The sequence below is a fragment of the Globicephala melas genome, chromosome 1, assembly GCF_963455315.2.
Source record: "Globicephala melas chromosome 1, mGloMel1.2, whole genome shotgun sequence".
Classification (NCBI taxonomy): domain Eukaryota; kingdom Metazoa; phylum Chordata; class Mammalia; order Artiodactyla; family Delphinidae; genus Globicephala; species Globicephala melas.
Genome location: NC_083314.1, coordinates 47,781,457 through 47,798,377, shown reverse-complemented (window position 1 = coordinate 47,798,377; position 16,921 = coordinate 47,781,457). Strand labels below are relative to the sequence as shown.

Here is a 16,921-nt window from a genome sequence, read left to right as displayed (position 1 = left end):
CGGGAGAGGCCACAGGGGTGAGAGGCCCGTGTACCGCAAAATAATAATAATAATAATAAAGAATAAACCCTCTCATTTGGCCATTTCCGTGACGGCTAGTCTAGGAAACGGAGACCCCGTATTTCAGTACATGAGGTTTAGAACAGAGTTCTTAAAACTTCCCTCAATAGAACAGTCCGAGGTTCACAGTTTTGGGTGACTCCGTATAAGGGGGAATTGAAGACCACTCCTCCGCCTCCATCCTACTTTGGAGTTTTGGCTGCTTCTTGGGAATTTATATAACTTGCTCCTAAGTGATCAACGAGTGCTTCAATATGGAAAGTGTTGTGTGGGTAGTTATATCGTTAAGTTAGCCAGGATAGATGACCAGATAGGATTTTTGGTCAGTCTTGACCTAATCTTCCAGATACCAACCCATTTCTGTGAGGCATGGCCTACATTGCAGATCTCCTTCTGGGCTCTGGGAATCCAGAGGTTCACATCCCCAGATGGCAGCAGCTCCTTCAGGCCTTTGATGGTTTGGGATTTTAGTGGTAGGCGTAGACCAATCTGCTCATTAAGGCAGAGCTCACAGATCCAGTTGCCCAGCATGTGCCCAGGAAGGCTTTCCCAGTCTTCCTGTTACTCATCAGGACACTGAGGAAATCGTGCAGGTCCTGCCATAGGTCCAGGAGTCGGACCTCCACTTTCAAATTTTGCTTCTTCAGGTGGTCCCAAATGGGACTCCCTGCAAGGCATCAGCACACAAGGCCCAGTGGGTGTACCCCAAGGAGAGGTTTTGCTCCACGGCCTTCTTAATTGTCTTGTGGGGGGAGTAATTGATGATGGGGGTGACAGTCCTCAGGTGGGTAAAGAATGATGTCTCAAAGAGGCCCTCCATGTGGAGGTGGCTCTTGGCTTTGTTCTTCACATTGGACTTCTTGGCACAGAGAATATCCTCTTCCTGGAAACTGATAATTCTCTCCTTTAAAGAGGTCTCTTTCGGGGAAGGCATTTGTATAACCAACTTGCCTTGAGGAAACAGCTCCTGGGGGAGCAAAGTGTTGGTATCTGGGTTGGTATTCACTTCCAGAGACCAAGAGCCCTGGTCTGTCAACTGCCACATCTTCCTCTTGGCCTTCCCGCTCGAGTACCGCTTCTGGGGATGGTGCCCCTTCTTGATGCTCATACTCAGAGGGAGCCCTCCTACGTGGGTATAGCAGATACTGTACAGGCGAGTCTCGTATTCCTGCATCAGAGCCTGGCACGATTCCTCCTTGGCCATGATCGTCTTAGCGTGGGTATAAAAGTTTGGGAGCCAATAGCTCTGGAGTTTGAACAGAGCCACTTTTTGCTTGTGACTCAGGATTTCCCTCCTGGTGGTTGACTGGTTGGGATGCCAGACGGAAAGGTTCAGAAGGGCCTCTGGAAAGAAAGATAAAGGATGAAAATGATGTGGAATGGTGAGGTTTTTGAATTTTTCCAAATGTTTTTGTGTCCTGGGGTGTAGACAGGTCAGATATATAGTGAACATGTTTTTAGGGTTTGTTCAACACTCAGTGACCCCTTACTCTGATTACCTTCCTTCTTCCCCAGAGAAATAATCATTTCGTGGGATTCCTCAAGTTACTTTTCAGACTACTGAAAGTTATTGTAAAGGAAAGCAAGAGGTACGCGAAAACATGTTCAAGAACAGGAAACATGTACCTCTGAATGGGATTTCTCAAAGTTAGATCTGACTGAAGGAAAGAGTTTGGACTGGACAAATTGAAAAACTCCCAACTAGCCCTGATTTTAATGTCATCAATCCTCAGTTATCTATATGAATAAAGAGGAGTGAGACTAAGCCCAAACAGCGAATCTTCTGGAACACATTTGTATTTGGGTTAGGAACACCTTCTCAGTTAGTAAATAAATACATTTGAATGAATCTGATGTTCTAGAGAAGGGGTTGGCAAACTTTTTTCTGTAAAGAGCCAGTAGTAAGTATTTTATGCTTTGTAACACATATATAGTCTCTGTTGCACAGTCTTCTTCTTTAAGCCTTTAAAAATACAAAAACACTCTTAGCTCCTAGGCCACATGTACTGCATTTGGCCTGTGGACTGTAGTTTGTTCTCAAGAATCCCAATTGAAAAATAAAACAAACCAACTACGAAAATAAAACAAAACATGCCATGCAGGCTTAGAAGTGCAGGAGCTATTCAATTACCCTGTCCCAATTCCCCTTCATTCTTGCCAGCCACCCTTCACTCACAAGTACTATCTCAGGAACAGGCACCTACCAGCTTCAGGACAACTGGTCTCTCTCAAGCCCTTCCCTGTTTAGGGTTGGGGTTCCCACTGATATCCCTGATGGAGAGGGTAGCAGTCTGCAAGGCAAGAGACTGAGGACTATCAGATACTGGATTGATTTTTTCTTATATCTCCCAGGGATTTCACTTCGGATATGCTTTATAATTCTCTCCCAATACATATCAATATATTGAAGGCGGGAGGTGAGTACAATGGGCGATTTGTTACAACATTTTACTCAGTGGGATCTCCGGAATCTTAACGTTCCCTGGTTTCCTTTCTCCTTTGGCTAGTTGAGCTGAGAATCAAGTTGTCAAGTCAACCCTAGATGGAAATCTTATTCATTCATTCTTTCAACAGATATTTATTATGTGCCTACTAAGTGCCAGGTACCATTCTAGGTGTTTGGGATACATCCACAAACAGAACAAAAATCCCCGCCCTCAAGGAGCTTATACTCTAGCAGAGGAGAGAGACAATATACAATAAGCATAATAAATACATCCTCTAGTGAGAATGAAAGTTATAAGCATTACAGGAAAAAAGGAAAGGAGGATGTAGGGAGAGCTAGGGCAGGGGTGGATGAGTGGGCATTGGGCCATCAGGGTAGCCTTCAATGAGGAGGTGAGAACTGCCCAGAGACTTGAGGTGAAGGGAGGTCCATGTGAATACATGGAGGAGGAGCCTTCCAGGCAGCGTGAACAGCCAGTGCAAAGCCTTGAACTGGGAATGTGTCCACTATGTCTGAGGAACTGCAGGGAGGCCAATCTGGCTGCAGTGAGGGAGCAAGAGAGAAGCAGGAGATGAGGTCAGAAAGGCAATGGCGCCAGGTCTCTAGGACCTGGAAAGGCATTTTAGGGGCGCTGGATTTCACACTGAGATGGGAGCCATTGGTGGTGGTGGTGGGGAGGGTCAGCGAGCAGAGGAGTGACATGAACTAACGGATGTTTTAAAAAGCTCACCCTGGCTGCTGGGAGCAGAGAACAAGAGCAGCAGTGAGGAGACTGATTCAGAGATGATTTCAATAGCCAGGCGAGAAATGATGGTGGCTTAGGCCAGGTGATAACAGTGAAGGTGGTGCTACCTTTGATTCTGAACATATTGTGGGCAATGTGGCCGTCATTAACTCTCTCATGTCTGGCTGCAGTGAGACAAACAGCCCCGCCCATCAGACTCCTGCTTGTTGCTCTTGGTTCCGATTTTTCAGCCTAAGATTTCGCTGCAACACAGCCTGAGCCAACCGTACATCTAAGGCTATAAAGGCAGCCTTACTGTAGGACTGACAGGCACGGGAAGCTGTGCAACCTAGCTGCCCAGGTTTCTCCCCACACACACCCGCCGGCTTACCTCCTTCTGGGGACTGAACGAAACTGATGAACTCCTGACAGAGAATGTAATGGAAACACAAGTTGGTTTTACAGAAGAAAGGTAACCGGTATTTTTCCAACCAGGTCAATAATCCTTTGTACTTTGCAATCTAGAGTCCAAACAAACAAGGAACAGAAAAGAGAAATGGAACTGAATCGCTAAGAAATGCAGCTTAGCAAGGGCAATAAATAACCTCATGCTTGTAGTATTTGGCCCAGAGGAGAGGTGTGTTGATTAAAAATAGTATCTAAGGGAAGCGGAGACTGGGGTTGAGGTTCTCAAAGGACTGATTGGTAGGAAAGGAAAGGCTTGTTTTCTCATCAGAAAAATCTTTCTTATTCCTGGGTGAGGTTGTTTAAGAAAAGGTCAAAGTAAAGAAAAAAAATCTAAGTTTTGCTTGAGAGAAGAGAAGCAGGAGAGATTTTGGTCTGTTGTGTCAAGTCATAACTCTACTCAACTTGCTTCTTTGTAAGCACACTTACAATTTCTCACAAGCTCTCAACCCATATCACCAGCACAACGTGTACAAAAACACACAAACACACATAACATCATTTAGAATACGGGACGGATCCCTGAAGGATCTAACTACCAGAGAAAGGAAATAAAATAAAATTTTAAGTCTTGGGGCTCTCGTAAGAAAACCAAATATAAGAATCAAGTGGAGTGTCTTTCTCAGCTCTCCAGATCCCAGAGAAAAATAAAACCTTGTTGTGAGCATGGCTGAGTGAGCTTTCTGATGCCACATGTCACAGGTAGGGCATGAGGAAGCCATTGGTGAGTCCAAGGTCTACAGAGTGGAAAAGGAGAACAGGAAGGGGGGAAAAGGAGACGAGAGAGACAGTGAACAAGGACAAGGAAAAAACATATAAAGAGAAAAAAAGATTGGGAGAAAGATAGGTCTCATGGTCAAGCAGTCACTAGGAACTGTCGAGTGTCATCTTGACTTGAGCTACACCTTACAATGCAAATAATTGCTGTGTGGCCCATGGGCTGCACTGCCTATCTCACACCCATGGCAAGCATTGCCAATCAATTCTCAGACTCCTTCTGGCTTAAGTATGGCCTCTGAGTTCTTCTCAACACAGTACTCCAAGCATCTCCTACCCAACGACCACAGTGGACATGAGAGTTTAATCACTTTTGCTAACCATGGACTACAATATAGAGGAAAGAACTCACCAGCAGTTGCTTGCCCAAGTGGTAAAAATGCAAAAAGCAGAAATGTCTACCTGGCTTGATGCTGTTTGTCCTACTTACCTGCTTTATAGTTTCTTCCACAGTCACCCTCAGGAGATCCTATCCCTCTCCCTGTCCGAATCCACACATCAAATTCAGCTGCCTCTTCCCCCATCCCAAACCATACACCATTCAAGAATCATACTCACCAAGTCATGGGGTATTTCTGGCCACAAGCTCCACTATGAATTTTCAAGAGTGTAAAATGGTGTCTGACCAAAGACCTGCAAAAGAAACCTAAGAAACAGCCAAAGGGGTCTAGAGTTTCTCTTCATGAAAATGTCACAGTCCATCTGCAGCCACAGGCAAAGAGAGGTTCCATTGCTTTCCTATATCAAGGGACATTAATTCCTAACTTTATTGCACTGAATCAACTTGCTTTGTGCAAAACAACCAAGAAAGATTAAACTGCAAGATTCATTTACCTTTTGGCTCCATCCTGCCCCGACCTGGGAGTTATCTTGCCTGTGTGCAAAGGCCAAAGCTCACGACATTAAAAGGTATTTATTTTGTGTATTGCATTATTCATTTCTACAGGACTTAGAAAGAGCAAAGGCTTAAAGCCTTTTCATAAAGAGAAATACCTTTGGATTTGCCTAAATTCTTTAACTGGAGAAAGTAGAGAGAACAGAGGATGTGAGGATTAAAGGTACAAATAACTTAGGGGGGCGTTAAGAGTGTCCAAAATTGATAGAAAATTCTAGGCTACTGTCCTCTTTTGTCAAGGAGAAGGGTCTGTGACCTAGGCAGTTTTGAGACTAATGTGAAAGGGCTTCTATGTTTACAGGTAGCTATGCTTAGCAGTCTCACTGTAGGCATCAAAATATCTCAAAGTGCCCCCAAAGTATTTGTGATAAACCAGAGGGGCTAAAGTGAACTCTCAGCACATCACGTCATTCTGACCATCTCCCCGAGACCGGCAGCCCCAAACTTTTGTCAGTCTGCGGCCCCCTCCTTCTCTTCCCTTTGTCCTTGGCTGTATCAATGGAAGGTGATGGTGTTGCCTGCACTTCACAAATATCGGTCTGTGAAGGAGACTCAATACTTAGTGACCCCTCCCTGCTCTGCACTCAGTGTTGGACAAGACACACCCTGCCTGGCGTGTGAAGTTACCTTTATGGGATGTGCGGTGGGACTGTGAGATCGTGAGATTTTGTGGGAGTAGTGCGTGGGAGCATTTTCACCATGTGACATTTGTGCCATTCAGGGCCGGAGGCTGATGTGGAAAACACGCCAGGCCTGGAGCCACAGGACCTGGTCACTCTAGGACTGCCCCAGATTTGCCAAGTGATCTTAGGCAAGTCATTTAACTTCTGAGACCCATCTGTAAGGAGGGAGTGATGTTGACCTGACAGGGTGATTATGGACATTAAATGGTAGAAATCTGTAAATTGACAGCAGCACTCAACATGAAATACCACTTTCTTCCTAAATAGACCACAGCGACCTAAATGGCCAGGACATTCTCAGGATTCTACTTCCCACATTACGTTCGCCATTTCTATAACATTATTGCGGGCCGCATAATTAAGTTGACAAACTGATTAGCTAAAATGCCTTAAGGTTACTTCTGAAACCTTTCATTAAGACAGTGGCAGATGCTAGAGTATGAGTGCGGATCACCCCCAAACACCTGCTCTTCGAGGCCTTTTCCTCCTTCCCTTTTTTACCATGTCGCTGGTACCACCATCCACCCAGGCACCCACGCCTGCTACCCTGATCCCTCTCTTCTTGTTACCACTTCTCTCTGACATTCAGAGTGATAGGTCCTGCGTTTCGCTTTGTGAAAAATCTCTCCTATTTATCCATCCTCTTCATCGTTTTGCCTTTAGACTCTCATCGCTTCTCACCTAGACTCTTGAAACAATCTCCTGACTAGTTTCCCTGTCTCCACTGTGGCCCCCTGACAGCGCTAGCCATGGCCAGACTTCTGCAGAAATAATTTTCCTAGATGAAAGTCTGATCATGTCACTCCTTTACCTAAACCTCTGATGATTTTCTGTTGCCCTCAGAATGATGTCCAAACTCCTAAGCTCGGCCTACCTACTCTCGGAGGCCTGGCTGTGCAGCCTCATCTCTTGCTATGTCTGCCTCTCACAACTTTTTCTTCAGCCTTAGAGGTTCCCCCAAGGTGCCATAGGACTGTATTCCATGGTGCCTTTACTTACTCTGTCCTGTCCCTAAGGCCTCTGCTTCTCTTGATACTCAACCCCCCCGTCTTTTCCTCTTGCTTCTTTATCCACCCTTCCCTCCCCATCTTCGTCCCCAGACCATTGTCAAATAACTAGTCTTCTTTCCAGGCTTGGCTTGTGTGACCTCTTCACTGGCACCTTTCTGACTCTTCCAGGTAGGAGTGGCCTCTTCCTCCAATGTACCCCACTACCTCCTAGAGACTTCAGTCATGTCACTCACAACCCTTTGCGCACTGGCCTTAAACACTGGTCTCTCACGTTAGACTGGACTTCCTTGAAGACACAGATGGCATCATTAATATCTGTGTCCCCAGGACTAAGCTCAGCGTCTAGCACAAAGTGCCACCCAATAGGTGTTTGTGGAATAATAGTGTTCTTTCCTAGTTTTGTGAAATTTCACCTTTTCACAGGCAGCATCCATGGAAAAAGGTGCACTGAGATGAGCAGCTATTTATAAGGCACCAGCGCTCAGATGTAACCAAATATTTAAACCAAAAAAGAAGCAGGATTAGTGTAGGTTTGGTTTGAAGAATATTTTGATATTTGAGGTTTGTTTTAGTTGCATAGATTGAGAAGATATATAAATTTGGTTTCAGTTAACAACTCAGCAATTGCTATCTGCCAAACACTGGGTGAAGGGAGTAGAGCAGAATGAATAATCCATTGTCCTTCTGGAGGAATTCACAACTTCACAATCCAGTGGGGCAGATACACACATATAACACATGAAAGTTGCAAAGTGCCAAGGGGCACAGAGGCAGGGAGAAATAAGTTCCTATTGGGAGGACCTAGGAACTCCTTAAGCAGAGCAGGATTTAACTAGAGATCTGAAAAATGGTTAAGAGTTTGGTGAGTGAAACTATGGAAACTAAGAACACAGCCAAGGAGAAGCATAGAGGTGGGGAGAATGCCAGGTGTGCTTTGCAAGGGTAGAGCGGCCATCACTGCAGCACTGGGGACCAGCAAAGGGTGTGATGAAAGATAACTGTGTACAGGCAAAGGTGATCAAGGAGGCTGGGGATTTAGGATTTCATTATATCAATAACTGGAACTCCTGGAGATTTTAGAGCATTTTCTACTTCATGTTTATTTGCTCAAATTGAAATAGTTTTGATTTGGTAAAACTTGATTTTTGAAAAAATGCTGGAGAGGGTGTGGAGAAAAGGGAACCCTCTTGCATTGTTGGTGGGAATGTAAATTGATACAGCCATTTTGAGGAACAGTATGGAGGTTCCTTAAAAAACTAAAAATAGAATTACCATATAACCCAGCAATCCCACTACTGGGCATATACTCAGAGGAAACCATAATTCAAAAAGACACATGCACCCCATGTTCATTGTAGAACTATTTACAATAGCCCGGTCATGGAAGCAACCTAAATGCCTATTGACAGACGAATGGATAAAATAGATGTGGTACATATGTACAATGGAATATTACTCAGCCATAAAAAGGAATGAAATTTTGGGTCATTTGTAGAGACGTGGATGAATCTAGAGACTGTCATACAGAGTGAAGTAAGTCAGAAATAGAAAAACAAATATCATATAGTAACGCATATATATGGAACCTAGAAAAATGGTACAGATGAACCTGTTTGCAGGGCAGAAATAGAGACACAGATGTAGAGAACAAACGTATAGACACCAAGGGAGAAAAGTTGGCTGGGGGTGGTGGTGGTGGTGGTGGGATGAATTGGGATATTGCGATTGACATATATAGACTATTATGTATAAAATGGATAACTAATAAGAACCTGCTGTATAAAAAATAAATAATGTAAAATTTTTTTAAAAAAAGATACTCAGCTCAGTAAGATTCACTCTTCAGCTGTTGATGAAACATTTGGATTTAAGTCTGAGAATGCTTACTAGGAGAGAAAGAAATGTGTTGAAAAAATCAGCAAAGGTTTCATCCTCTAGCAGAATTATAAGATTTGTAGAACCAATCATCTCTATATGGGGAGAAAAAAATCTCTCATAAGCAGGATTGCTTTGAGGATGGGAAAATGAAGCAATTTGAATGGATCATTTCACAAGGGTAAATCTCAGCATGACGATGGCTTTTAGGGTCATCTAACTCAATTTCTCCCCTCTCCAGGACCCTGGTCTGCCACATCGCTCTGCTTAAACACTCCCAGCTGTGGGGAGCTCCTCGCCTCACAGGACTGCCCGTTCCATTTATGCAGAGAGAAAATAGTTTCGTAAGATCTTTCCTACTGTGAACTGCCTTCCTTTACCTTCTTTCCGTTTGTTGAAACTCTGCCCTCTGAATCTTGATTGAATTCATCTAAGTCCTCTTTTAATGGACAGAGATCCCATATTTACAAAGTCATTACAACCTTCTGCCTACCTCCACCCCCTCTGGCTAGTCACTAAGCATTTCTTCAGTAATTCATCACATGACCTCCTTTCTGTCTGGTTCCCTTCTCATTGCCTGAAGGGGCACCCACAACTCAATCATTCCACATCCTTCCCAGTGAGGAGCATAAGACAACTATTACCCATGTTCTATGTTATATTAGCATGGCCGGAAATGGGGTTAGCTTTCACCATCTTTAATTTGTGCAGTCACTTTTCAGAAACCAAGTCAAATTTCAACTTGTCGGTTTGGGCCCAACATTAAAGCCCCAGAAAGAGGCTTTTTGAATATATCGGTAATGGAACATATTTATTATTTCTCTCAAGCTTGATCATTGTGCTGCCCAAGTTAATCTCAGGAAATAAGTGTTGACTGCCTCAAAACCAAGCATAGAGACCACAGGTGGACTAGGTGGCCTCTCTAGGTTCATTCTAATTCACTGCCCCTGCTTTTTAGTGTATAATGTCAACTGGTAAATAGTAAGTTAATTGTTCTATCAATGGCCCAGCATTTTTCCATCATACCTAAAGTGTATAATGAAAGACTTATAGGGCTTCCCTGGTGGCAAAGTGGTTAAGAATCTGCCTGCCAATGCAGGGGACGCTGGTTGAGCCCTGATCCAGGAAGATCCCACATGCCACGGAGCAACTAAGCCCGTGAGACACAACAACTGAGCCTGTGCTCTAGAGCCCATGAGCCACCACTACTGAGCCCACGCGCCGCAACTACTGAAGGCTGCCTGCCTAGAACCCATGCTCCACAACAAGACAAGCCACTGTATTGAGAAGCCCGTGCACTGCAACAAAGAGTAGCCCCTGCTCACCACAACTAGAGAAAGCCCGTGCACAGCAACGAAGACCCAACGCAGCCAAAAATAAATAAATTTATTTTTTAAAAAAACACTCATAAAATGAGAAACTTAAATATTATACACTAGTCCTATCTCTCAGCTAGCTAAATGTCTGGTGAGAAAAGTACATGGCACTCCACTGGGGTGAAGTTGTAATAACATAAGAAAACTAAACAATCCCCTTCATTACTTTTCCTAATGACACTTTGGTGGTTATTGTCTTCTAATAATAGAAATAGAAATAGAAACCCAGACAATCAAACACGATTGTAACAGAACTGATGCCCGTTCTTGCCCTCTGATCCATAGATGTCTTTTTCTTTTGCTACCTAGTGTTGTAAATATTTATGTGTTTTTTTCTATCGTCCTCCTCCTCAGCCCTCTGCTCATCTTTTTATGAGAATTCCCTGATTTAATTTATCTATTCCCCATGGATAATTTCAAAATCTATGTTCTCAGTCCAGACTTCTTTCTTTGGCTCCAGTTTTAAATATCCAATGAGCTATGGGACATCTCCACATGGACACCCGTCAAGCAGTTTCATCTCAACATTTTCAAAGCTGATCTGATAATTTTCCTTCCCAACCTTCTCCTTTTCCTGTTTTCCCAGTCTCAGTTACTGGAACCACCATCCAGTTGTCTAAACCAGAAACTTGAAAATCATCTTTGATTCCTGTTGCTCTGTTTCTCTCTCTCTCTCTCTCAATACTCCCCTATGCAGTGGAGGAGTATTCCTCAACTGTCTTCCTCAACAGACTGAGCTCCATGAGAGGTGGGACTTTTGTCTTTTCATCTTTATTCCTCTAGACACTAAGAGTGTTTGCACAGTGTCTAAGTTCTGTAAATGTTGAATGAATTGTTCTTTCAAGAAAAGATCTTCCATCATTTGGACTTTTGTTCATTTGTTGTTATTCATAAATCCTGGCATGGATTTGCTGAATAAGATTATTGAGACGATCTGAGTGCAGGAAAGCAAGGTTTTGGATAAATTTCTCAATCGATTGTTTTCTATAGTCACACATACTGTTGGTGACGAGGGGCTTGACTGAGAGCAGTGCTTGGCATTAACAATACAGTCTTCATGGGATGTAGGAACAAGGCTCTCCATATCCTCCACTTCCCTGTCCTATTTCTCCATTCTTGTTTTTCCATTCTCACCTGTTTTGCCTTCAAACTTCATTATAATCTGAGCAGGTTTTCAACATTCGTTCCACACAATAGTGATATTGATGTGGTAACAAAGAAATTGTTGGATAACCCCAAACCTCATGCTAGCCTTCTCCCTGGAGGCGGTATGACACACAATGGGCCAATATGCATTTTAATTCTTCCCTATTAGTTATCCCTCCTAGTTGCCTTAGTTGTCTTATGAATGGGACTCTATCTGATCCTAAAAGATGTGGTGGCATAAGGTGGGTTAAGGGGAGAAAAGAGAAGAAAAACAACTGGTATGAATAACATAAAATCTACATGTGGTGTCCCTGAATGACTCATTCCTGTTAACAACCACGAAGGTGAGTGGTTTGCCTTACTTGGGGGGCTCAAAGCCGCGGAGACATCCCTCTCAGAGACTCACACCAGCATTGCTCATGTGGCCTTGCTCTTCCTGCCACTGCTCCTTATGAATGCACAATGACACCTTCTCCTAGGGGTTCCAGATTCGATACCTCTGGTAGAGACCTCAGTCTGAAAATAAGTCTTTACGTTACCTGATCTTCTGGATTCCCTTAACCATACAGACTCTTCCCATACTTAGGGCTTCAGTCCATACTATTTGGTGTGGTTCGACAGTTTCTTTATAATTGTTGTCTAATTCTAGATCCTGAGTTTAAGTTCTGTCTTTTTAACTTGATTTTATGCTTCGAGGGAGTAGGAATCTGTTCATTCATTCCTCATGTGTCTTTTGGATCCAATATCCTGCTAGAAATTTAACAGGTACACAGTGAATGTTTAATGACTTGTCTCTCAGAGAAGCTGGAAAATTCAACCTAATATCCATGCTGTTTTCCACCCCTTCTCTTCCTTCCCAAATAGTTTCCTCTGGTTGGCTGTGGGTTACTATCCACTGGCTTTGAAAAAAGATTGAATAAACATTAGCTGAATGCCTTCCATGAGGAAGAATTAGATGAGGTGTTTATACTTGATTCTCATTCCATTCTCAGCCATGCAAAATAGGGATTATCATCACCTCCTTTTCAATGAAAGATAGTAAGTGCAACACTGAGATTGGACTCTGCCTACGCGATTCAAGAGCCCATCTTATTTCAAATGTGCCAGTAAATCAAACCTCCCTTTCACATGAAAAACATGTTTTAATGAGCTTAGAAATAAGTCTCTTGGACTTGCTCACAATGATGTGTTTTTCTGTATAATTTCTCCTGCCACTTCTTGTGCGTATCCTTATATGTTTAATTAGACTTTCTTTCCCACAGATGTTATAAAGGAAGACATAAACAATATCTATATGGAAAGGAGCTACTTAGAAAAAGGTACCCCACCTATCTAAGAATTTTACCATAAGACTGAGACAAAGTCATTTAATATTTTCATCAAATCATAGCATACAAAAGAACTGCAGATTTTCTGTGACCAATTTTGACCAGAAATGTTCTAATCCTGATCAATCCCTCATCCATCTAGACCAGTTACCCCAGAAAACTAGAGGCAAGCAAGAGGCAATATGGGAAAGAAGTTATAATTCTTTCATTTTAATTTTTCTGAGGATGGTATAATGATTTTCTGTTGTAAACTGGGCCAGGCCTACTTCTGGGATCATGAGTAGCTCAAAGAAAAGAGCAGAACACTTTTGATCCACATAGAAAGAGTTTTAGAGATGAAGAACAATAATAACCAAAGAGAAAGTAGGCAGAAGTAATTTCTAGCAAGGTCTAAAACATTTGTAGCAAGTTGGAAATTTGGAGCTCAGCATGAGTTTACTCACAGAGAACAGCTGGTTATAAGACAAGTGTTCAGAAGATTTTAATGTGGAAATTAACTTTTGATACTCATTTTTTATTGCCTTCAAATGGGTTTGAAGAGTAAGTTCTTGTTCACTTGAAGGAGAGGCAAATGATTTTGGGTAGTCCCGGGTTTGGGTCTGATTTGCCACATTTAGATCCCTCCTTACACTGTCCTAGGATCCCTGTAAATTAGCCCAAAGAGGATCCTGAACACTGAGAGGGCCAGGGGCAAGTGCATTTATTAGGGTTTTGTGTAGCTTTGTTTTGGTCACTCAGTCTCTGACCATCCTTCTTATTTGGGCTGAAAAATTGTGTGAGTCTTGGAGGGACTGTCTCCTGCCAGAGGGGCCGGACAGTCCCTCTCCTGTCCTGGCCGCAAGGACACGGGCACCTGTCCTAGACTCAGCAGTCAGATCCTCCATCCAGGGCTCTTCATCTTGAAGGGGTGACTCAAAGCAGTTATACTCCAATAAACAATAATAATTATAATAATTTTAAAAAGCAAAAGGAAAAAGCTCAGGGGCAATGAGAGATTATGCATGGTGGTGCTTATTACAGCAAAGGCTCATTGGTGATGGTGCCAGCAGTAGTGGCACAGTGGAGGTGTCCACAAAGGCTGAAAGAAGACGCTGTAGTTGAAAATTACCTTTGATTGCAATGGGATATACCAAAGTATATGTGGATATCATAATAGCAGCTATGGTGTATGGATATCAGAATGATCCAACACACAGATTCTTTGTGGTGGCAAATGATCATAGGGTCCCTTGGAAAAACTGTGTGGCGGGCTCAGTGAGATTCTACTTGAGAACATAAACTACATGGTGGCAGGAATTTTTTACTCTTTTTTCAAGTGATGCATCCCGAACATCTAGAGCAGTTTCTGTCACGTGGAAGTGCTCAATAAATATTTGAGTGAATGAATTAATATGAATATGAACCAAAAATGAACCGTCAGGTAGAATTCCAGACCCCTCATCCAATTTTCAGTCCTGAGTCAGAACTAGAAGCTCTTAAATGAAAAGAAAGCATTTTGCCCCTTAGGAAGAACCTTGCGATATTTTTGCAAGTATTTCCTGGGAGTCTCTTCCTAACTTTTGCCAAAGAGATCTGCTGCCATTTCCAGGGTAGGGGTGCACTGGAGTAAAGGAGATGCCCAGAGCTTTGGGAAATCATTGCACACTAGATCTGCTCCAACACACAACTGGTAAGTGGTAGAGCTGAGACGTGAACTTAGGTATAATTTTTTAAAAAACAATATATTTTATATTTGCCTGATAATAATCATCATCTGGGGCACTTGTAAAATATACAAAACACTTGAGCCTCACCCAGGCTCTTCTAAGCTAGAGTTGTCAGAGCATGGACATGGTAATGTATGTGTTTTTTGTTTGTTTTGTTTTATTATTTGTTTATTTATTTATTTTTGGCCATGTTGCGTCTTTGTTGCTGTGCGCGGGCTTTCTCTTTTTGTGGCAAGTGGGGGCTTCTCCTTCTTGCGGTGCGCAGGCTTCTCATTGCTGTGGCTTCTCTTGTTGCAGAGCATGGTCTCTAGGCATGCGGGCTTAGTAGTTGTGGCTTGCAGGCTCTATAGTTGTGGTGCACGGGGTTAGTTGCTCCACAGCCTGTGGGATCTTCCCGGACCAGGGCTTGAACCTGTGTCTCCTGCACTGGCAGGCGGATTCTTAACCACTGCGCCACCAGGGAAGCCCAATGGATGTGTTTAGCAAGCACCCCAGGTGATTCTTATCATCACACAAGTAAAGGAGACATCTGGTACCCTTTCACTTTGGGAACTAGAAGGTCTTGAAAGGATCAGGGATCTAACCGTCATGTAATTCAAGCCTCTAGCCAGCCTTGTTGGCTTTTAGTCCTTGCTATTATTGGGGTGACAACACTCCATTTGGTTGCTAATAGCTCCAGTAGTCAGCCTCTTTGAACTGCAGGGAAGATAGCAGGGCAGTGATTAGGAGTAGAGGGTGGCTTCACATAACTTCATTGAAGACAAGTCTAAAAGCATAGTGTCTTATCAGTAATGGGTGTTGAACTTTTTCGAAAGGTTTTTCTGCATCTATTGAGATGATCATATGGTTTTTCTCCTTCAGTTTGTTAATATGGTTTATCACATTGATTGATTTGCGTACATTGAAGAATCCTTGCCTTCCTGGAATAAACACCACTTGATCGTGGTGTATGATCCTTTTAATGTGCTGTTGGATTCTGTTTGCTAGTATTTTGTTGAGGATTTTTGCATCTATGTTCATCAGTGATATTGGCCTGTAGATTTCTATCTTTGTGACATCTTTGTCTGGTTTTGGTTTCAGAGTGATGGTGGCTTTGTACAATGAGTTTGGGAGTGTTCCTCCCTCTGCTATATTTTGGAAGAGTTTGAGAAGGATAGGTGTTAGCTCTGCTCTAAATGTTTGATAGACTTCGCCTGTGAAGCCATTTGGTCCAGGGCTTTTGTTTGTTGGAAGATTTTTAACCACAGTCTCAATTTCAGTGCTTGTGATTGGTCTGTTTATATTTTCTATTTCTTCCTGGTTCAGTCTTGGAAGGTTGTGCTTTTCTAAGAATTTGTCCATTTCTTCCAGGTTGTCCATTTTATTGGCATATAGTTGCTTGTAGTAATCTCTCATGATCCTTTGTATTTCTGCAGTGTCAGCTGTTACTTCTCCTTTTTCATTTCTAATTCTATTGATTTGAGTCTTCTCCCTTTTTCTCTTGTTGAGTCTGGCTAATGGTTTGTCAATTTTGTTTATCTTTGCAAAGTACCAGCTTTTAGTTTCATTGATCTTTGATATTGTTTCCTTCATTTCTTTTTCATTTATTTCCTATCTGATCTTTAGGATTTCTTTCCTTCTGCTAACTGTGGGGTTTTTCTGTTCTTTTTTCTCTAATTGCTTTAGCTGTAAGTTTAGGTGGAAATAAAAACAAAAACAAACAAATGGGACCTAATGAAAGTTAAAAACTTTTGCACAGCAAAGGAAACCATAAACAAGAGAAAAGGACAACCCTTTGAATGGGAGAAAATATTTGCAAATGAAGCAACTGACAAAGGATTAATTTCCAAAATTTACAAGCTGCTCATGCAGCTCAATATCAAAAAACAAACCAATCCATAAATGGGCAGAAGACCTAAACAGACATTTCTCCAAAGAAGATATACAGATTGCCAACAAACACATAAAAGGATGCTCAACATCACTAATCATTAAAGAAATGCAAATCAAAACTACCTGTCAGAATGGCCATCAACAAAAATCTACAAACAGTAAATGCTGGAGAGGGTGTGGAGAAAAGGAAACCCTCTTGCACTGTTGGTGGGAATGTAAATTGATACAGCCACTATGGAGAACAGTATGGAGGTTCCTTAAGAAACTAAAAATAGAACTACCATATGACCCAGCAATCCCACTACTGGGCATATACCCTGAGAAAACCATATTTCAAAAAGTTTCAGGTACCACAATGTTCACTGTAGCTCTATTTACAATACCCAGGGCATGGAAGCAACCTAAGTGTCCATCAACAGATGAATGGGTAAAGAAGATGTGGCACATATATACAAAGGAATATTACTCAGCCATAAAAAGAAACAAAATTGAGTTATTTGTAGTGAGGTGGATGGACCTAGAGTCTGTCATACAGAGTGAAGTAAGTCAGAAAGAGAA

General features: G+C 42.5%; 1 protein-coding gene and 1 long non-coding RNA gene across 2 annotated transcripts in view; one reads left to right on the top strand and one right to left on the bottom strand.

Annotated features, from left to right (window-relative positions):
- Window positions 1-16,921, top strand: part of LOC138842365 (uncharacterized) — a 51,628-nt gene that overhangs the window by 24,991 nt on the left and 9,716 nt on the right. The window lies entirely within an intron of this gene.
- RGSL1 (regulator of G protein signaling like 1) lies at window positions 337-11,878 on the bottom strand. The gene is given in 7 exon segments (XM_060284377.1): window positions 337-596; window positions 599-733; window positions 736-1,404; window positions 3,622-3,751; window positions 5,031-5,105; window positions 8,948-9,030; window positions 11,866-11,878. Coding segments are annotated over 7 exon segments (1,365 nt in total).